The following is a 22,823-nucleotide window of genomic DNA, read 5'->3' as shown; positions in this document are numbered from 1 at the left end:
ACAAGCTACATTCTAAATATCCAAGGTCTAATCATTGCTGTGTGGTCCAGGAAACTAAAAGCTCAGTCTAACTACTTACTTGTTGACAAAGCTGACTCCCCTCTGTTCTGGATGGCTTTGAAGCTGGGCTAGGTGTCAACAGTTAATCAAGACATTCAAATCTGCCATTGTCACTGTATTTGAATGAATCATGTTTCCCTGTGAAGCTGTTGACAACACAGTGGCAGGGACGCGGGAAGTCAGTCAGCAGTGGGGGTGCTGAGATAACTGATATAATAATAACGTCATAGGTTTACCACTCTGGTAAACCAACACTCTCGTTCACTAGAGGAGACCACTGCCCAACTCTGTGCTCTCACGCTCAGCTCTGCGGAGCGTGCGAGACAAACAATGTAACCGTTTTGATGCATACATCTCTGCCCAGCCTACCCCACCTGTTGCGCCCCCGCACAGAGAGCCCCATGTCCCCAAACCAGAACGCTACAACGGGGTCGTGCCTTTATTTTTCAATGTTCACTAGTATTCGGACAACAGCCGCACACTTCCAAAGTGATACATCTAAAATCGTTTACCTTACCTGTCGGGTCTGCTCAAGGGACCAGGACTCCTGCGTTAGAATGGGCGACAGGCAGAGGCGGTTAGGTGGTCGAGCGGACATTGCGTTCGTCACCAGCCCCGGAGCTGTGAGCTTGGTTCGCCTGTTCGAATCCAGCTCACAGCTCCGGGGTTGTCACCAGCTTGGCTGGCCGTCTGCACTGATACAATTGGCTGTATCAGAGGGTGGGAGAAGCTGGCGGGGTGGGTCCGGGTCGTTGTAAACAGCGACTCCTACAGTTCGGTCGGGGCGCCTGCTAAGCGCGGATTGGACGTGAGGGGGATAGTGTGGTCCTCCCACACGCTACGCCCTCTCAATGAGAATCCGCGCTGCCAGGTGAAAAGAAGCGGTGATTGGCTGGACGTGTGTCGGAGGAAGCACGTGGTAGCCTCCACTCTCCCAAATGATCTGACTGTGGGGGGTAAAGCGCAGCGACCAGGAAGGGACTGGGAATTGGCATACGACTAACATTGGGATGGGAGAAAATCGGAGGAAAATGGAGGGGGAAAAAGACCAAAAAAAAAAAAAAAAAAAAAATGGGCGACAGGCAGCTCTCCACTTCAGTCAGTCCTCCCTCTGCAAGTCGTTCCCTGCATACAACATCGCCGACATGCAAAAGGTCTTCGACCACCCTCCCGGGGGCTCGGATAGTTCTGCTGGCTTGTTCGCCATCCGCCAGGGAAACCGCAGATATATTCCTTTACTGCGAATTGTCTGAGCGTCCCAAAAACGATTCCAGGACGCTATTTATTTACCAACGGATTTCCAGTTCCGCATTGACGCTTCCAGGCCACGTCTATTCGAATCCCAACTCAAGTTCAAGTTTCAAGTTTCTTTAATAGTTGTCATACAGAAGTACAGAATACTTTTATACAAAATGCTTCTTACTGTTACGCTCCAGAGACTGTGCAAGACAAGATAAGTATGAAATAAAATAACATAGTATAGCATGTAAATTAGAAGTTAAAAAATGAGGTCACAGTGTTCAGTATAGACATATGTACAATGTTCGATGCAGAATAGACGTAACTGAGTTACCATATAATGTACAATACTATGCAGTGTACTAATATACAATACTATATAGTGCAAGGCAGAAATGGGATGAGGTGCAATTTAGGTACAATTTACAGTAGGTGTACGAGTTATAGTGCAAATCCTTTATCAATAAATATAAAGTGTGTTTGTGTGATCTAAAGTGTGGAGAGTGGGTGCTGCAGTGTGTTGTTTGTTTAAGTGAATGTGTGCGTGTGGGTGTGTGTGCTGTGTGCATTTGATGGTTGTTGCATAGTGTTTATTGTTCGTTTAGCAGCCTGATGGCCTGGGGATAGAAGCTTCTTCTGAGTCTTTCTGTGCTCGCCTTAAGACTCCGGTATCGCTTGCCTGACCGCAGCAGTTCAAAGAGGCAGTTGTTCGGGTGGCTCGAGTCCTTAATAATTCTCTTAGCCTTCCCCCTGCACCGCTTGTTGTAAATGTTCTGGAGGGTGGGAAGCCCCCCTCCAATTGTGCGTTCGGCTGAACGTGTCACTCTTTGTAGTCTGCTACGGTCTTGTGCAGTGCTATTCCCAAACCAGGAGGTGATGTTGCCAGTCAGGATGCTCTCTATTGTACATGAGTAGAAGTTCCTAAGGATCTTCTGACTGACTTGGAACTTCCTTAGGCGCCTGAGGAAGTAGAGGCGTTGTCGTGCCTTCTTCACAACACTGTCAATGTGCGTGGTCCATGTCAAATCCTCGGATATGTGGGCTCCGAGGTACTTGAAACTGTTCACTCTCTCAACCGGTGCCCCGTCGATGCTGAGGGGGCTGTAGTCCTTGACCCCCGACCTCCTGAAGTCCACAATCATCTCTTTTGTTTTGCTGACGTTCAGGGAGAGGCAGTTCTCCTGACACCACTGTGACAGATTCTCTACCTCTTCCAGGTAGGCCCTCTCGTCGTTGGCAGAGATCAGGCCCACCACTACTGTGTCATCAGCAAATTTGATGATTGTGTTGTTGTTCCGCTGTGCTACGCAGTCATGTGTGTACAGGGAGTAGAGGAGGGGGCTCAGAACACAGCCCTGGGGGGCCCCTATGTTGAGCGTGATGGATGAGGAGGTGCAGTTGCCTGCTCTTACCACCTGGGGTCTGCCCGTCAGGAAGTCCAAGACCCACTGCACAAAAAAAAACCTCAGAGCGTGTTTTTATAGTCACATATTTGTCATGTGTAGGTGGGTTTTCCAGCAAACTCACCACTCTCGCTGCCGTTGAATTCGTAAGGGCTGCTACCACATAGTAGTACTTGGTGGCATCCGCGGTAATATTCCTGAGAGCGAATTGGGCTTCGGCTTGCGCGAACCAAGCGCAGCTTGAGTGAAACTGCGTTCAAAGTTCTGCGATCTGCGTTCTGTTGTTCAGTTGACATGTTCGATATAATCTGCGAAATACGTCCAAGGGTCACAAATGTAGGAATGCAGTAATGATAGCGTAGACGGAGTTGTGTTCCGATGCAAAAACGCTAGTTTATTACGCACAAACAACACTTCCATTGATTCAACTTTCACTGTCTCTCTTTAACTACGTCATCCCCCGCTAAGGGTCATGGGAGATGTAGTAAACACCACAAAAGGCTAGAATGCCGTGAATTATGTCCCAGTAAGTAGCCACTACACGCAAATCATTAATCATACATCCAAAATAGCATACGTTTATTATTATACACAATGATGATACAGCTCCCAGGGGAGCTTTAGAGACCCCCAGGGGAGCTGATGTCTGATCTAGGGGAGCTATAGCGGACCTAGCTCCCCCCGTGGATCGCACCCTGTCGCCAAGTCTCGCATCACCAACATGGATAATGCCAGATTCAAACATTTGGTTTCATTTTGTTGATACATTCAAAACGAAACTTGTTCCAGAAGGGATTGTGGTTATGTCCTCTTATCAGCCCATACATCAGGAAATACTGTCTACTGTCATAAAACAAGTTTTGGTATAAAATGTACTATAAACCCAGCTATGAATGATATATTAACAAACCTTTCTGGAATTAGAAGCAGGATATGGATAGGAAGAAATGTGGAAAGTTTGGTGTGTGTATAGGTAGCCTACTAGGGAAATGGAGTTCCAAGACTTTATGTGTAAGTAAAATGCATAAAAACTCGTTTTTGAGAAAACTACCTCAAAGTTTTGTATTGTAATTGTGATCTATGGACACAACCAGACAAAAGTAAAATAAACAACTAATTGTGTGTTTTCGATATTTTATTGCCACTAGTTTGAAATAAGACATGGGGAAGCAAAATATAACAATCTCAATATCATAAAAAAAAAAGCAAAAAGGCGATTTCGGGGGTACTCTCTCGCCTTAACTATACCTCATGGAGTATGGCGCTAAACTTGTTAGCATTTTCCATTCATATACTGTATCTGAAACAGTTAGCATCAACTTTGCTATGCTACACTTTTGAGCTACTTATCAACTCGCTAATGCACTCTAGTTGTTATATAGTGTTAGGGGAAGGGTTCGTTTTTATATAGTGTTAGGGGAAGGGTTATGCTAAGGATGGCTCCAGTGTGTCATCGAGCCATGATTTCACGCCGATCCAAAAACTCCTGAATACAAAAACTCCACAATTCCGTTCTACAATGTACAGTCTTTTCACATGTTTTCAGCAACTATTTTCCAACATGTATAATGTGTTTAAACAAATCTCTGAATTTGCCTTACCCAGACTTTTAACAGTGTCTATGTTGCGGAGTAACATTATTTATTTGGTCTGCAGGTCACTGGACTTATTGCGTCCGCTTGGAACATCCCCATGTTCGGCTTCGTTGGGCAATCATCCAAAATGGACAACAGAGTTATTTATGACTCTTATATCAAAATTGTCCCCCCGCTAAAGAGGAGTTCCGAGGTCCTCGCCAAGACCCTGGAGTTCTTCGGATGGAGTCATGTGGCTATGATCGGAGGCGGCCTGGAATCGAACACCTGGGACAAAGTGGATTCTCTGTGGAAAACCATAGAGGATCTGCTCCGAGCCACGTTCACACTGATGGCGGCGGTCAAGTTCGACACCAGTGATCATCAGCTCATTCATAGAAATGTGAAGCACATCTCGACGGTTGCCAGAGGTAGGAAAAACTGTCGCTATGCAGAATACAATGCTGTGAAGAGGCTAGACATTGATGTTGAGTACCAAAACCCTCTGGTTAAGGGGAGGGGCTTACACCAGAGGACTCTGCAATGTACCAAGAATCTATGCACCACAGAACAGTTTCCATCATAATCCTGATCACAGGAGCACGGCTATTACTTACCAACGCCATGGCAGTGGTGAACAGCTTATGTGAGGGCTGCGGGTGTTTGGGTCACTAGCAAATAATAGGGACTCTAAGTTATTCGTATAACGAATAACCACAAAACTGCTAAGTAGACATTAACACATTGGGCCCCAGCCCAAGGACATGGATCCTTGTGGCTAACGTGCCAGGTTTCCATGACATATTTTCACTGTGCGTCACTATGTTTGGAGAGCTATATCTATATTCTATATTATAGCTATGGAGACAATACTATGGTCATTTGACAGTGACTTTCTTCCGTCGAACATGCAAAAAAGAGATAATTTTGCATGCATACGTTCACACGTTATCCCGTGGTGAATATAAGTATAGTTTAGGAGTGATCCGGGATAATTCCTGAAAAGCGGAGTTATAGGCCGCTACGTGTATTCTACTATAAGCGTTGGCGTTTCTTGCCTGGACACGCTACTATTTCCAAATCAAATGTATATAACAGGTATTATGTTTCATCATGAATGCATGAAGGGGGGGGGGGCAGTTACTGGCCATCAACGTAAGGTTATGTATATAACCAAGTTCTATGAGTTATGGTGACGCTCAGCATCATACTGCACTGTACTTCACTTCGTGCACGTGCACTGAATAAAAAATTCCACCATGTACCTTTACATCCCAACATTCGTCTGGCCACACGCCCATCCTCTTACCTTCATAAGCAGGTGTGTGGTCACCTACTCGCCTCCTTCCCAAACTTTCACCACAAGGCGAGATCAAGGGCCGCAGCGGCGTCTGATGCTGAGCGTCACCATAACTCATAAAACTTATATACATAACCTTACGTTCTATTTCGTTATGGCTTTCGCTCAACATCATACTGCACAAGGGAGGCTGAGCGGGAGCCATAGCCCGACAAATGTACCCCGCTGAGGCCCCCCACAACCATCAGACCGGGGAGGACCAAGCCCCCCGACCCTCCCTAATGGAGGATACCCCCCCTATTGGAGGCTTACGGGAGGGATGAATGAATTAATGAAAACTTTATTTAACAGATTGCAGAATGGGTACAATACAGTACGGCTCAATAAACACAATTGTTAAGGGGATGCAGACCTGAAAAAGACGTTTGTCTTGTTTCCATCAGGGTCCCCCATTTTCAATTCATATAGACATTTATGACATACACACAGGGGTGTAAAAAGTACCCAGAAAGTGAAAGTATGGGTACCGTCTCAAAATCTGACTCAAGTAAAAGTCAAAGTATCTGGCTAAAAACACACTTGAGTAAAAGTAAAAAAGTCCTACTTTTAAATGTACTTAAGTACTAAAAAGTAAAACTACATTTTATTTTTGAAAGGGATAGACCAGGGGTCTCAAACTCATTCCATTGTGGGCCAAGTTTTCATTTGCACCAGGTGAGTTAGTTGAAGAGGTGAGCCAATTAGTGAAATCATCAGCTGGTGTTTAGGCAAGGCTGGAATGAAACCAAGCATACACTCTGCCCACAATGGAATGTGTTCTGCGATAGACAATGCTGAAATGAAAGCTAGTCTTGCACAAGGACCAATCAGCATTGGTATGGGCGGGTTCATTTTCCATTGATGGGGATTTGATTGGCTGTTTACCTGCGGTTGCAGGATTAATAATGTTAACCTTAGTTCGGCCAGATAAACAATTAAAATATACTAATTAAAATGGTTGGACCTGTGAGATTTGTACTTTGTACATTGTAGGTCTGCATTTTAAATGTAAGGAGTAAAAAGTATGTTTTTTTTCTCTGAAATGTAATGGAGTAAAAGTACAAAGTATACAAACCTAATAATACTCAAGTAAAGTACAAATCCCCCAAAACAGTACTTAAGTATTGTAACAAAGTACAATTACTCAAGTACTTTACACCCCTGCATACACAACATACATGACATTTATGGCATAGGGACATATAGGTATTTAGTACTGATACATTTGTGACATAAACGGTATTCAAATATACAGTACTGTTACCCCTAGATCCTGACAGAGTATATACATATGATGGGGAGGGGACAGTACATTAGGAGGGGGTGGGTGGGTGGGAGAGAAATATCCATACGGCGGGGAGGGAATATATACATGCGGTGGGGAGGAGACTGTCTATTAGGATGTGGTGGGGGTTTTGGGCATTTACGGTGGCCAGTTTCGAATTGCAGCCTCCCGTAGGTGCTCTTTAAGAGCAGTTTTGAATGTGGGTAGGGATTCACATTCCTTTACAGCTTTGGGTAGGGCGTTCCACATTGATGTGGCATAATTGCGAAACATGTTTAGTCCCTTGTTTGAGCCGAATCTGGGTTTAACATGATTTGTTGAGTTTCCTCTGGTGTAGTGGTTGTGGTATTCACTGACCTTTGGGAAGTATTTTGACATGTACATGGGTACCTTAGTCGTATAGTGTATCTTGTAGACCAGGCCCATTGCAAGTTGCTGTACTCTGTCGTCTACTCTAAGCCATCCTAGGTTGTCAAAGTGGGCAGGGGTGAGGTGGGTTCTGGGGGTAAGGTCAAGTAGTAGTCTGACCAGTTTGTTTTGTGATGTTTGTAATTTTGTTTTAAGCGCCTTTGAGGTGCTTTGGTACCATGAGGTGCACGCATAGTCGTAGTACCCTTGAATGAGTGCTCCTGCCAGAGTCTTCAGGGTATTCTTGTTTACCAGAGAGGAGATCCGGTACAAGAATCTAGTTCGTTGGTTGACTTTTTTTTATTACATTGGATGCCATTTTGTCACAGGAAAGATTTGCCTCTAGGATGGTAGGTAATTTCGTCTTTCCTTGTGACAATATTGTCACCCACTGCAACTGAGAAGCCGGCGGTCTTGCTGAGTTTGTTATTTGAACCGAAGAGAATGGACTCTGTTTTGCCCATGTGTAATGATAGTTTGTTATCAGCGAGCCATATGCAGATTTTGCCTAGTTCCGAGCTGAGGGTTTTTTCAACCTGCAACTTGTTCTTGTCAGAGACCAGCAGAGCTGAGTCGTCCGCAAACAGGAACAAGTTGCAGTCACAGGCTGACGACATGTCATTTGCATAAATTAGGAAGAGTAGCGGTCCTAGTATGCTTCCTTGTGGAACACCACAGCTCACTGTGAGGGGGGGGGGATAGAGTACCGTTTACCTCTACCATCTGTTCTCTCCCCTCCAGGTAGGATTGCATCCAGCTCACTGATAAGCTATCAAAACCAATTGCTTTTAGCTTGTCAATCAGAATGGAGTGATTGACAGTGTCGAAGGCCTTTTGTAGGTCCAGCATGACCATGCCGCAGTATTTGCCCACGTCCACCTCTTGTTTGATGTGGTCGTTCAAATAGAGGAGGCATGTGTCAGTGGAGTGGGACGTTCTGAAGCCAGATTGGAATTCGTAGATTAGATTTTTTTCCGCCAGGTACTTTTCGACCTGTTCGTAGACTATGTTCTCCATGACTTTCGAGATGGAGGTAAGAATAGAAACAGGGCGGTAGTTGCCTGGGTCTAATTTGCTGCCCTTTTTGTGCAGAGGGGTCACTCTCGCAATTTTGAAGTCCTTGGGGACGTGTCCCTGTTTTATAGAGAGGTTTATTATGTGTGTGATGACTGGGGTGATGGCGGCTGCTGCGTCTCTGAGGAATTTGGAGGGGATGTTGTCATGGCCAGTGGCTTTGTGGACCCCTAGGTTTTTGTAGTATGCTACTATGTGTTCTACCCCATAATGCCCTGAGTGGGAGGGTAGTTTGTTTACCAGTGTTGTGGCTATGTTTGTGAAGAAGATGTTTAAGTAATTGGCTACATCCAGCTTGTCTGTGATGAGCGTGTTTTCCGTCTTTATGTTTATGTTTGAGAACCTGGTTTTAAGTTTTTTACTGCAGCCTAGTTGATTATTGAGTAATTTCCAAAGTTCGCAGGGTTTGTTTTTGTTTTCCTCAGTTTTGTCGTTGATGAAATTTCTTTTTGCGGTTTTGATCATGATGTTTACGTCATTTCTTAGTCTGTTTCTTTGAATTTTTAGTTCAACCACGTGGGCTTGGAGTTCACTGTTTGAGCTTTGTCTGACTTTTATGAAGGGAGACGGATCTGACCGTGCGAAGAGGAACTCAAGCAACCCAACGCACACTACACACACGCACAACCCGCATGCCACCAGGGAACGAACGGAAGGAACAACCTTGTTACTGCCCCCAAAATCACGGGGTCAAGAGCAAACCCAACCCCATGGCAAGGCTGTAGCAGCGGAGCGCGAAGGAAGACCCAGACCCACCGAAGGGACTGGATCCCCCGAAAAAAGGGGGCCCGGAGAGGTCAATGACGCCAGGCATCAAGACCCCACCAGGCGGTCACGTAGTGACACCGCCCCCCACATCGCCAGCGTATTCGGATAAGGCCCCTCCAAGAGCGGGCCCTTTCCCCCCAATAGCACACTGCCTGGCACACTGACCCTGCAGAACAGGCAGTCAGCATGGCCGTAAGCACTCAAAAAGGTTAACCAACGGAAGCAGGCAGCGCACCGGGGAAACCAGGCAGCAGGCTGTAACCTGAGCCTGGAGCACTGCGGACGAGACAGGCGCCAAAGGAGTCAGCTGAAAACAGCCCCCCCGGCGGAAGGGGCGTATGCTGGCGTTGTTGATCACCATGACAAAGCCTCCATTTAAAAAAAAACACCCAGAGGGGTCGAGGCAGAGAAGGCTGACATGATTGGCAGACGTCATGAACGTGCAGGGGCACACTCAACCGGGCAACCCGGGAGTTGACTCTGCTCCAACATACCAGGGAATCAACTACCCTCTCGGTACAGACGGTGGTTGTTCCTATAACCCCTCAAGAAAAAACTCCAAAACACACCTGCGGGTATACACTGGCTATACCGCAGTACAAGTGTTTCAGTTTTCAAAAAAGGGTTATTCCAGGCCTACGGGTCGACGAAACATTACTTCGGACTGGGCCCGGCGGCTCGGGAAGCACAGGGTTACCAGAGGAGGTCCAAAGACCACCCCAACAGCCCCCTCTTCGCCACGCGTGAGAGAGGAGCGAAAATAATGGAGAACCAGCCCTAAGCACACCGCACTTGGTATTCCCAGGCGGTCTCCCAACCAAGTACTAACCAGGACCGAACCTGCTTAGCTTCCGAGATCGGACGAGATCGGGCATGAACAGGTTGGTATGGCCGTAAGCCATTACGATAGTGCAGAGTACAACATGTACCCAACAAAGGGTCTCCATAACATCTAACCCTGTGACACCCGGGCCGACCTGGCATTTTCCCCCCCGAAAAAAGCACAATTCCCTCAGGGTACCAGAACAGCAGATCTGCATCCCCGGCGGACAACGGGTTAACTGACCTGGACCAGCGCGACCAGAGCAGTCCCGTGCCCTAACCACGCCGACATGCCCACTCCAGAAGAGGGGGTAGGTATGCGTGTCGATCTAAAACATGAAAAGAGGGCTCCACCCAGACGGTCCCATTTGTACCGCGGCCAGTGGCCCACCCCAAGGGCGTGAGACCCCTCTACCTATGTTCTGATCTATTCCGTTAACATCCCCCAGATATGAACGAGAATTCATCGAGACAACCTAGTAAACTGGCGCTCGGAAGAGACAAAACTCCATCCCAGTTGCCCTATAAAAACGCTGTTTTAATAACAAGCAACCAAGGCGCACTTAGCCCCTGCGTGATTCTTAACAGAAACACCCCGAGCCAGCACTATGTACGCGTCGAGACCCAAACACATCAATGGATAGTCTAGCAAGACACCAAACATTGTTCCTCCAAGTCGCCTGGGAGAACGACACGGAGCCGTCGTGCTTCATGTTCCTTCCTCTTTTTATTTAAAAAAGAAAGAAACACAGACTGACATGAATCCCACGTGACGCAGCTGAGGGTAAAATTGTTTACATTTTTACATCCCACCACCCTCGCCACAGGGAGGAGACGGAAATCCCCAGAGAGACTTCCCACGCGAGCTGTATAGATTGAAAAGAATATATTGCAACATTGAGCTATGTAACACTTGGGTTAGGGCTCTCCGAGGAGGAGGCACTGAACCAATACACACTCAATAATCGAATTGAATCGAATATACACACAATAGAGCAGAACTCCTTTTTGAAGTTCTACTCACCTTGACAATCTGAGGAGGAGGCTCTGAAACTCTGAGGAGGCTCCCTCACAGGGAAGGAGAGTCCGAACTCACAGAAGGCACTTCTCCCCGAGGAGGAGCTTCGTGAGGAGGAGCTCTGACAACTCCCTGAAACAGATCCATAAGATGGACCTGAACAACCCACGGAAGTCTTACCAACAGAGACGCGCTCAGTGACGTACTCTATGGCGGGGGAATTTCCGTGGTGCACACGCCCAATCTTCCAGGGCGTGGGACCAGGAAACTCCCCCCCCCCCCCCCTCTTACCCTGTAACGTGCCGAACAGCAACGTGACAGGAACCTTGAAGGACAGGAGGTTTTAACCCCTGACCAATCAGAAAAGGGGAGGAAAGGATTACCAGTTCACCCCTTTACGACCCCACACCCATGATACGATGTAATGACAAGTAGAGCATGACACAGTCATAGCCTGCTACATGAAGCATCGAACAGCCTCACATAGCTCATGTGCTAACCTGCTATCTGATTTTTACTAAGGAAAAAACACAGAACAGAGAGGGCCCCCTTTAAGAGCCCCGGTACCAGACTTACATATGTGCTTCTGTGGGCCAAACCTAACCAGTTGTAGATCACAAGACACACACAACCCTTCATCACAACAAAAAATGGCAAAAGTACACTCTTGCTACAGAGGAATGCCGTTTTTCATAACGAGAGAATACAGAATCCTCGATTATGTATTGGCCACAGGCCTTGCTAAGCACACATGATAAGTGACCAAACAATCTTTTCTTTAGGAAAAAATTGTTTCTCAAGCGGAAAGCACAACCCCAGCAATTAAGCAGAGGGTTACATCGTATCTCCACAAACACATTGACACAATATATTGTAAACAACATGTCTGAGAGGAAGGTGGGGAAGCCCCAGGGAAACCGGGGGGACCACCCCTCCTTCCTTACCCTTGATACGACCAAGTTGAACAGATAACCCTGTTAATATGTGAACACACTGTTCATTGTCATTACAGGCTGAGAAAATAATTCATTCCTCAATCACATGTCACTAAGCATAGCTTCATAGGTTAATTAACCCCCTTAGTTGTGAGTTCACGTTACATGAACACACATGTTCTCATCACAACTAACCAGATCATTTTTACATATGTAAACAACAACCCGATTTCTATGGAGAGAGAAGCTATACCAGTGACAAGACAATTCACACACAACACGCGTCGTATCCTCAATGTATTGCAGCAACACACGTTTTGGAAAACATCGTTATTACAAAACATTTAGAAGGGAAGGAAAGAAGAAGTGTTTAAAGTCCGGTCGGGACTCCTACCCTGAGCGCAGGCCAAGAGAACTGCAATCTGGCTAACGGGACACCGAAGTTGAACACAGCATCTCCTGTGTTGGCGACGAGGGTAACGTCGCTGCGCCACCCAGCCGCTACGTTTCTCCATGTTGACGCAGTCCTCGCTGGCAGGGCTCCCGGTGTAGGTTCGACTAACATCCTCTGTCAAAGATGACGTCGTAGTCAGAGTGTTTAAGGCATGTTATAGTCATAGCAACGTTCAACAGTGTAGCATTAAGCTAACAGCCGTCCAACTGATAGCAACAAGCTAACGTTTACTAGCCTGGTAAACACAGCGAGCTAGCGCCGCAGCTAACAGCTGACTGGCTAACACAGTAGGCCACAACTAGCACGCCAGCTAAGCAGCTATCCGACTGATAGCAACAAGCTAACGTTTACTAGCCTGGTAAACACAGCGAGCTAGCGCCGCAGCTAACAGCTGACTGGCTAACACAGTAGGCCACAACTAGCACGCCAGCTAAGCAGCTATCACCTGAACTGTACACAACGACATAACAAGCCACACTTCAGACAGGCCGCTGTCCAAGTCCCTCCCCTAAGAGGGAAAAGAAAAAGAATGTCAAACACAGTTTTCAACGGTGATCCAGACATACAGCGGGGCCAGCACAATTCCCATTTCGGGCTGCAGCCGACTTTGAGCATGGAACTCCCGATAAAGAAGATCCTATGCCCACATTTCCTCGTTAGGGTGTACTTTAATTTTTATGTGAAAGGTGGGGCCTGCACGGGACAGAGAAGCATCCGCTCGAGAATCCTGGGTTCACCAGGACCTGGTTGCGGCCCACTAGATTGACCATCATGGGCGTCAGACCAAGATCCTCCGACCGCCGCTTAAGCCGAGCAGAGGACCCCAGTCTGGAGTCGGCGTTTCGTAAATTGTCAGCTAACCCCCTCAGCATCAACAACAACCAGAGCTCGCAAGCAAAACAGTATGTACCCCATCCTGGAAACAACCGCTTCTCACAACAGTCGGTGCTTCCCACAGTCCAGCTGTGTGGCCGGAGGGCAACCCCATCCAGCCGCAGCAAGGAGGACTGTAGCTGGGGAGCATGTCAGCGGCGTGAGCTCCTAATACGAAAAAGCCGTTGAAGGTCAGAATGATCATCATCTTCCAGACACTCCAGTAACGAAGACAATATCGCCGTATTTTCTCGAAATAGTGAGAGAGAAAATAAAGATTTGATGTCAACGTATCTTCCCGTTCTTTTGTTTTCCAACTTTCTTCTACTAACAACCTCGTCAAGTGGGGATCTACCGAAGGCACTTCCTTGTGGTGAAAGTGAATAAGGAGGCGAGTAGGTGACCACACACCTGCTTATGAAGGTAAGCGGATGGGGTGTGGCCAGACGAATGTTGGGATGTAAAGGTACATGGTGGAATTTTTTATTCAGTGCACGTGCACGAAGTGAAGTACAGTGCAGTATGATGCTGAGCGAAAGCCATAACGAAATAGAACGGCATTCGTGTTGAATGCTACACATGCTGATCAGCTGGATCGATATGAAAACATTGTTGGATCAAGCTGAAATTGATGTCAGATAGTCCTTACCTATGATCGGGGTTATTCCAAAAAGACTATTCCAATTGTCTGATCGCGATTTCCAGTATTGGTGTCCATCTGGTCCCGGACATAATTTGGCACAACTTATGGATAGAGTGTGCCAGATGCGTTTCGAAGTGGTCGGATGAAGCGATTTACTCGGCTCCGTATAAATGTACTGCCCGGAGGGATTTAAGTGTAACACAGGGTGAGATATAAGGTTTCAAAGGGTGGGCGACACTGCCATCTAGCAGGATGGGGCCGGTATTGCACTTTGGCGAATCCTTTCCTATGGCAACACCAAGGTCAGTGGATGAATAATGAATAAAAATATCGAATAAAAGAAAAAACGACCAAAACCCGAGATATCTCATACAAAGAACTTAAATAACAATAAACCTCCACTAAGGGAGTTTATGTGTAGTAGTGGACTAATGACAGTTCAAAAGGAAACAAAAAGAAAACCGTCATGAGAAGAAACACTACAATAAAACTCTCAGCTATTAGAAAATAAAGTGCTAAATAAGCCAGTAGCCTAAAACCAGAATGGCTACAGAGAAAGGCTAAATGCTGAACAGGGCAGAGAACAGCACTACACTTTAATATAACAAAGCCTGGCTGGAAGAAGATAGCCAACACAAAAGGAATTGAGAAAACCGCGAACCTTCTTCTTCTTATTCTTCTTCTGGTTCTTATTGGCGGTTGGCACAAACATTTTGGTGCATTACCGCCACCTACTGAAATGGAGTGTGGATCTAGATGGATTATGCACATGATAATTACTATTGACTACTCTATATCCTACCACTCAAACCTGTACTATTTAGAAAATAAAAAATTGCCCTGTACCCCACATTCCCTGAGCTCAGTCGCAACACTTCTCTCACCTCCAGTTTGATGTGGTCTCTCTCAATTAAATTAAATTCAATTCAATTAAATTCAATTCAATTCAATTATCTTTAATGACCACCCAGCCAGGCTGGTGGAATTTGATTTCAGTGCAGCATGTTACAGCATTGTTCCAACATAGAACATAGAACATATAACATCACTTACATTACATACATACTACATGCAGTTAAATACATAAATACACAATTACAAGACCTCAATATCAAAGTTCAGAGTTTGGACTTCAAGATGGCGGCCGTGCAGTAGACAACTCGCACCACATGCTCCCGGTGATAATTGACTAAACTATCTGAAAACACGGCTTAAATCTGAATACCCTCCGAGAAAAGCGAAGGGGAAAACAGTTTCAAGACTACTCTATTGAGAAAATGAAATGGAAAACTCTGAGTCGGAAGGAAAAGGCGATGGAGAGTCGGAGATAAATAGGCGCTCCACTAGGCACAGACAGACCCATGTACCGGAGGCTTTGGGCCTAGGAGCGATTAGCAAGAAGCTAACGGCGGTAGACACCAGGACACAGGTGGCTAGTAGGGCTGAAATAAACGCTGGCAAAGAGGTACGCAAGGAAGAGATAGCAGCGGGTGTGGAGACTGAGGGAGAAGGAAAGACGGCTATGACAATGGAAAACATGCGCTCGCTATTGAAAGAGCTCTTGTCAGAAGAAGCCGAGAAGAGAAACCAACAAACAATGGAGGCCATGCGCGCACTGTTGAAGGAAGAAGCGGAAAGGAGGAACCTGCAGTTAATGGGGGAATTTGCACGGTTGGAGGAAAAGCTGGAGAAACAAAACGAAACTTTATTGGCAAGTTGGGAAAGAAAGATAAAAGACATGTGAAGGCATGTGAAGCTACCGTGGCTAACCTAGAAGCGAGGATGAAGGAACAGGAGAGACGATACACGGAAAGCCTCGTTGGATAGCAGAGCTACGGACCAGGATCGTTGGGAGAGGGAGTGCCAGAGGCTCCGAACTGACAGTAAGGAGATGGGAGAGAATATGGAAAATATGATCAACTATGCTAAACGGAAGAACCTGAGAGTGATCGCCATACCAGAGGAACAAGACCCGAAAGGACAGAGAGGAACAATGACAAAATACTACTCAAAGATACTCGGGCTAGCGGGGTTAGGAGTCTTCACTAAAAATCCCAGGCTGGAAGTGGCATACAGAGGGGGTCCCGCGAGAAGGAAAAAGAGAGGCGAAAACGGAACCGGGAGGAGGCCACTCATAGTGGTATTCTCCAACCAACGGGACAAAGAAGCCATGCTAGACATCGCAAAAAAGAAGCGAGTTTTGACACACGAAGGATTACAAGTGAGGATATACCAAGACCTCGCCCCGTCCCTGGTCAAGAAGCGGGAGGAAAAGAGGGAAGTGAGAGACTACTGCTTTCAGGGGAAAGGACAGACTTTGTGAGAGGAGCCATTCTGAAGGTGACGTGGGAAGGAAGAACTACTTTGTGTGATACTCCGGAACAAGCACGACGAGCCTGTGGTATGACGGTGGGGACAGACCCAACGTGACTGAGACAGACACTTGCGGGGCAAGGACCGGAAGAAGAGCAACGGGAGGGACCGCCACAGGTGGCTTGACACGGGTAGCTAAGAATGGTATATAGAAGGGAGGGGAGGGGGGGAAGGGAAATAATCTATCAAATCGGGCAATTTCAATGGTTCAATATATAGGCTGTACAGGTACGGAGACACTATAATTTCTGATTGAATTCTCTAGGAGACAAGTTCAAGTTCAAGTTCTTTAATAGTTGTCATACAGAAGTACAGAATACTTTCATACAAAATGCTTCTTACTGTTACGCTCCAGAGACTGTGCTAGACAAGATAGTATCAAATAACATAATAACATAATATAGCATGAATTTAGAAGAAGAAAATGAGGTCACAGTGTTCGGTATAGACATATGTACAATGTTCTGAGTTACCATATAATATACAATACACAATACTATGCAGTGTACTAATGTACAGTACTATCTAGTGCAAAGCAGAAATGGGATGAGGTACAATTTTAGGTACAATTTACAGTAAGGTGTACGAGTTGTAGTGCAATCCTTCATCCATAAATATAAAGTGTGGGGAGTGGGTGCTACAGTGTGTTTGTTTAAAGTGGGTGTGTGCTATAAGTGTGTGGAGTGGGTGCTACAGTGTGTTTGTTTAAAGTGAGTGTGTGCGTGTGGATGTGTGTGCTATGTGCGTTTGGTGGTTGTTGTTGTGTAGTGTTCATTCATTGTTCGTTTAGCAGCCTGATGGCCTGGGGATAGAAGCTTCTTCTGAGTCTTTCTGTGCTCGCCTTGAGACTCCTGTATCGCTTGCCTGACCGCAGCAGTTCAAAGAGGCAGTTGTTCGGGTGACTGGAGTCTTTAATGATTCTCTTAGCCTTGCCCTTGCAACGCTTGTAGTAGGAATAAGAGGTTCAAGGACCCAACTTAAAAGTGGGAAGGGGGGGGGGGGGGATGGTATATTCTATGGAAAAGGGTCATTTCTATTTTTCAATATGTGGAATGTGCAGTTATAGTTAAGTAGTTATAGTTAGTTAAGGGCACTATGGAGAGACCGAGGGCCAAACATAGACAGAAGGAGGAGTGGTTAGCTAATGGGGAAGGAAGGGATAATGTATATTTCATAAAGGCACTGCAATTTTTGGTTTAGATAGGGGAAACTAATAGAGAGGGAAAAATGTATAGGGTATAAGGTCTGGCGACCTCTACCGTTCAGTATAGGTACTGGGCACACACAGGTAAACGGGATAGTTATATAGGGACACTACAGAGAGGTCAAGGACCCAACATAGGAGTGAGGAGGAGTGGATAGTTAGGATTTGGGGAGGAAGGGGAAGGGTATAACACATAAAGGTGCAGCAGGTTCTGATTTAACTCTACAAAGGATACCCCCCTTCTTAACAGGTAAAGGGTATAGCTTAGAGGTTTTCGTAGGTCATATCCCCTTTCTTAACAGGTATTGGATATGGTCGATGCCCGGTTGGTGGCGGATTTGGTTTTGTTTCAATGGTTTTGTTTCAATGTTTCAATGTTTTAAGGTGATAGAGATCCAGGAGTTTAGAGGCTGAAATAGAGGGTTCCTCGAGATGGTTAAAGGAGGAGGAAGGGGGGGAGTAGGGATACAGGATCAAGTTGAAGATAGTTTAGTCATGTTAGACTTTAAATAGCAGAAATGAGAAAAAGGGAGCATGTGGTTAGAGCATACTAGGAGGGAAGAGCGGCAGGAAAGGGAGAAAGGCAGGTAAGATGCATCCTGTCAAAAGGAAGCAGGAAGGGACCTGCAGGAAGTCGGAAAAGAGGAGGGTCAGAGGTCCGTGCCCAATAGGGGGGGACGTTAGCTTTATATGTGGGGTTTGGGGGTACTTGTGTTTTCTCTCTTTTTTTATTTATTATTACAGGACACTTCGGCTGGATCACCACATCACAAAACATAGAGGAGAGAGGGGGGAGGAGGGCAAGAAGAGAGTGGGCAACATAGGACATAAGGATGAGTAGGAACGAAATAAAATATATGAGCTGGAACGTGAGGGGGATGAGCCAAATTATTAAGCTAAAACAGGCTAAAACAGGTCGAGAATAGATGGAAGGGACAGGTATACTCGGCGCCATTCAACTCACAAGCTAGAGGAGTAATGATACTAATAGACAAGTCGATACCATTTACTTTAAGAAATAAAATTGTAGACCCGGGAGGGAGATTTATAATATTAAGCGGTACTATAGTCTCCACGCAGGTGAACCTAGTAAATATATATGGACCAAACAATGATGACCGCTGTTTTTTCAAGAACTGTTTATGAAAATGGCATGTCTCACGGGCCAGTTCATCATGGGGGGAGACTTTAACTGCGTGAGGAGGCCGGAAATAGATAAATCAGGGGGAGTGGATACCTCCCATGGAAGAACAAGGAAAGTGATAGATACGTTTATGAGAGACCTCGACTTGGTTGAGATATGGAGAAAACTAAACCCAGGCAAGAGGGAATATTCGTGCGCTTCAAAATTACTAAGTAGGCCATCGTTCTCTAGAATAGAATTTTTTTTTGTTTCGACAAGCTTGATATCTAAATTTACAGGAAGTGAATATGACAGTAGATTACTGTCTGACCATTCTCCGATGACGTTAACTATGAACATGCCAGAAATAGCGAAGGCACCCCCTAGATTCAGACTCCAAACCAAGTGGCTCAACAACACGAAATTTATGACTTTTATAGATGAAAAAATAGACATATACTTCTCCATAAATACAGACCAGACAAGTGCAACAATGAGATGGGAGGCATTTAAGGCGTATATAAGGGGAGAGATGATAAGCTATACTAAACATAAATCTAAGGAACACTATAAGCAAATGGAGGACATAGAAAGACGGGTAAAAGAAGTGGAAGAACAGCTATATAGGGGAGAAGACCTAGCAAAACAGAGAGAACTACAGGTATTAAAGGCCCAGTACAAGCATCTATCCACTACAAAGATAACATCGGACTTACAGTGGCTAAAACAATCATACTACGACCAAGGGGAAAAAGCAGGCAAGATACTGGCATGGAGAATTAGAAAGGCACAAACGGAAAGGATGATAAATACGATCAAATTAGGGAATGGGGTGGAAAAAAATGACCCAATAGAAATAAATAACGCCTTTAAAGAATGTTATGAACAATTATATAAATCAGAATACCCAAAGGACACAGAACAACTAAATGAATTCCTGGACAAGTTAGAATTCCCCAAAATAACGGAGGAGGAACAGAAACAGTTTGACCAAGAGCTAACAATAGAAGAATTAAACGAGGCGCTTACGGTTATGAATAGCGGGAAGGTGGCGGGCCCAGATGGGATACCAACAGAAATATACAAGAGATTCGCAGGGAAACTGCTACCCCACCTACTGGAAATGTTCAATGAAGCATATGAGGAGGGGACTTTGCCTCCATCCTTAAGATCGGCGATGATTTCGGTACTTAAGAAACCGGGAAAGCCACCACACAACTTCATATCGTCCTGTGTCCCTCATGTCCTGTGATACGAAGATTTTATGTAAGGCGCTAGCTAGACGCATAGAAAAGTCGATTCCACATCTGATAAAAAATGACCAGAACGGATTTGTATTGGGAAGACAGGGATTTCATAACATTAGGAGATTACTAAATGTTCTTCACACTAAGAAAAACAAAAAAGACCACGCAGTTCTGTCATTAGACGCCGAAAAGGCATTTGACAGGATTGAGTGGGGATATCTGTTTGAAACACTTAAAAGGTTCGGGTTTGGGGAAGGATATATAAAATGGATCAGGATTCTATACACAGACCTAATGGTCGAAATAACTACAAACAACCAAATATCGACACTGTTTAAACTACAGAGATCTACCAGACAGGGATGTCCGATTTCTCCGTTGTTATTTTTGTTCGCAATCGAACCATTAGCGATGACGATTAGGCAGGACCCGGGAATCACAGGGATGAGAATAGGGGGAATGGAGCATCGCCTATCGCTTTTCGCGGACGATATAATACTATACTTAACAAAATTGGATACCTCAATTAGAAATGCGAACGAAATACTAGAGACATTTGGAGTCTTTTCAGGATATAAAACGAATCAAAATAAAAGCGCACTTATGTTACTTAATAAAAGAGAAAGGGAAAAAGCACCGGTGCACACGCAGTTTGCAAGCTCCCCCAAGGGGTTTACGCACTTGGGGATAAAGATAACCCCGGAGATTAAAGACTTAGTACAAAGTAATTACGATCCAATAATGACAGATGAAGAAAATAGCCTTGAAAGATGGAGCAAATTACCAATATCAATGATAGGCAGAGTGAATATTATTAAAATTACTATATTGCCTAAATTCCTTTACCTATTCCAGTCAATCCCAATGCCCTTACCGGAAACTTTCTTTCGGAGATTGAAAACGATGTTCACACGTTTCATATGGAACAATAAAAAACCCAGGTTGAGACTGACACTCCTTTACCTCCCGTATAACAGAGGAGGGCTTAGGACAGCAATGTTCTACTTTCAACATGCAGATATACCGGCTTGGATGGAGATAGAAAAAGAAGAGACAAAGATAGCACTAGACGCATATATATATTCACGACAGAGTAACTTGTTGATAAAAAATACAAAGAACCCGTTCCTCCAGAATACAGTAAGGATCTGGCACAAGGCGCACTTACACTTAGGTAGAAGAGATAAGTTATCGGGGTATACACCAATCTGGGGGAATGAAGAATTTAAACCGGGAAGGAATGATGGGGGATTAAAAAATTGGGCAGAAAGAGGTTTGGGTAAGATTAAAAACGTATACTTAGAGGGAGAATTGATGACCTTCGAACAGATAGTAAGCACATTTGAAATCCCAAGATCACATAGATTTAAATACTTTCAAATCAGGAGCTACGTAGTCTCAAAGAACGGGGGCACAGAGGAACCACCCACATCCATAATAGAAAGGCTTACGAGGAACAATATGGTGGGAAGAGGACAATTATCCAAGTTTTATGATGTGTTGTTATCAGGATCGGAAGAGAGCTCTTTGAGCAGTTTGCGGGCATGGGAGAGGGACATGGGGGTAGAAATAGCAGAAGAGGACTGGGAACAAGCATGTGAGATGTCACAGACACTTTCAATTAACACCAGATGTAAACTACTACAATATAAGTGGATACATAGAGTATATATGACACCAGAGAAATTACACAAGTTTTATCCCATGATCCCGGATGAATGTACTAGGTGTGGGGTAGAGGTGGGGACCCTGTACCACTGTATGTGGGAATGTGAGAAGATACAGGAATATTGGAAGGAGATATTGGAACTCATATCGGAGATGACAGAGATAGAAATCCCGACCGATCCTAAGTTATGTATACTACACTTATACCCGGAGAAGTTCCCAGCTTATATTAGAAAGAGGAAATTGATATGGCAGTGGGGAAGAAGCTGTTTTTAAAGCGGGATGTTTTGGTGGTCAGGGATCTGTAGCGCCTCCCGGAGGGCAGCAGCTGGAAGAAGGAGAAGGTAAGGATGCTTTGAATGATAGCCTGGTAGAAGCGGAGCAGGAGATGTTTTCTGACTCTGTATTTTTTGAGCTGGCGGAGGAAGAAGAGTCTTTGATTGGCTTTTTTGTGGATGTGGTCTGTGTTGGTTTTCCATTTGAGGTTATTGCTTATGTGGGTGCCGAGAAATTTGAAGGAGTCTGTGGTGATTATGGGTTTGCCGGAGATGGATATGGGGGTTTTGGGGTTTGGCTGGCGTCTGAAGTCGATGATGAGTTCTTGGGTTTTTGATGAGTTGAGGAGGAGGTTATTGTCTGTCTGTCTCTCCAACCTTTCTTTGGGGATCTGTCTCTCTTGTTTGTATTTGCTACACTCCACTAACACATGCTCCACTGTTTCCTGCCTACTACAATACTCACACCTACGAGTCTCATGTTTGCCCATTATCCTAAGTGTACTATTTAGCCCAGTGTGTCCAAATCTCATTCTTGAGACAATAACTTCTTCCCTCGTACCTCTGCCCACATCTCTCATTTTCCCTACTGCCCTCTGGACATTATAAAAATGCCTACCTTTATTTCCTTTATCCCACTCCTCCTGCCACTTCTTTTTCATTTCACATTTAATTATGCTCTTAACTTCTGCCTTGCTGTAACTCACATCCAGATTTATTTCTATTTTATTAGCTGCTTCCTTTGCGAACTTATCCGCCAGTTCGTTCCCCTCCACCCCTATATGTGCTGGCAGCCTGTACGTTAATGCCAAGCAAGCAGTGCAAAAATGCTTCCGCATTCGTCACCGCACGCTAGTGCGGTAAAGCGCCCTTCTTTTCAGACAAATGCTACCGTGCGTGCACCGGCGGCGGCGTGCTCGCTCAGGTGCGTGCGTGCGCCGGCGTGCGCCCTTCTTTTCAGACAAATGCTACCGTGCGTGCACCGGCGGCGGCGTGCTCGCTCAGGTGCGTGCGTGCGCCGGCGTGCTCGCGCGAGGT

The 22,823-nt window shown here is 45.5% G+C and overlaps 1 protein-coding gene across 1 annotated transcript in view; it reads left to right on the top strand.

The window, feature by feature from the left end:
* Window positions 1–22,823, top strand: part of gucy2g (guanylate cyclase 2g) — a gene marked incomplete at both ends in the record, with an annotated part of 130,867 nt that overhangs the window by 43,096 nt on the left and 64,948 nt on the right. Inside the window, one exon of the mRNA XM_084323068.1 lies at window positions 4,359–4,707. Coding sequence (XP_084179194.1) covers window positions 4,359–4,707 — 349 coding nt within the window. The remainder of the gene's footprint in view (window positions 1–4,358; window positions 4,708–22,823) is intronic.

The sequence above is a fragment of the Notolepis coatsorum genome (assembly GCF_963971535.1).
Source record: "Notolepis coatsorum genome assembly, chromosome: 10".
Classification (NCBI taxonomy): domain Eukaryota; kingdom Metazoa; phylum Chordata; class Actinopteri; order Aulopiformes; family Paralepididae; genus Notolepis; species Notolepis coatsorum.
This window is presented reverse-complemented; position numbering and strand designations above follow the sequence as displayed.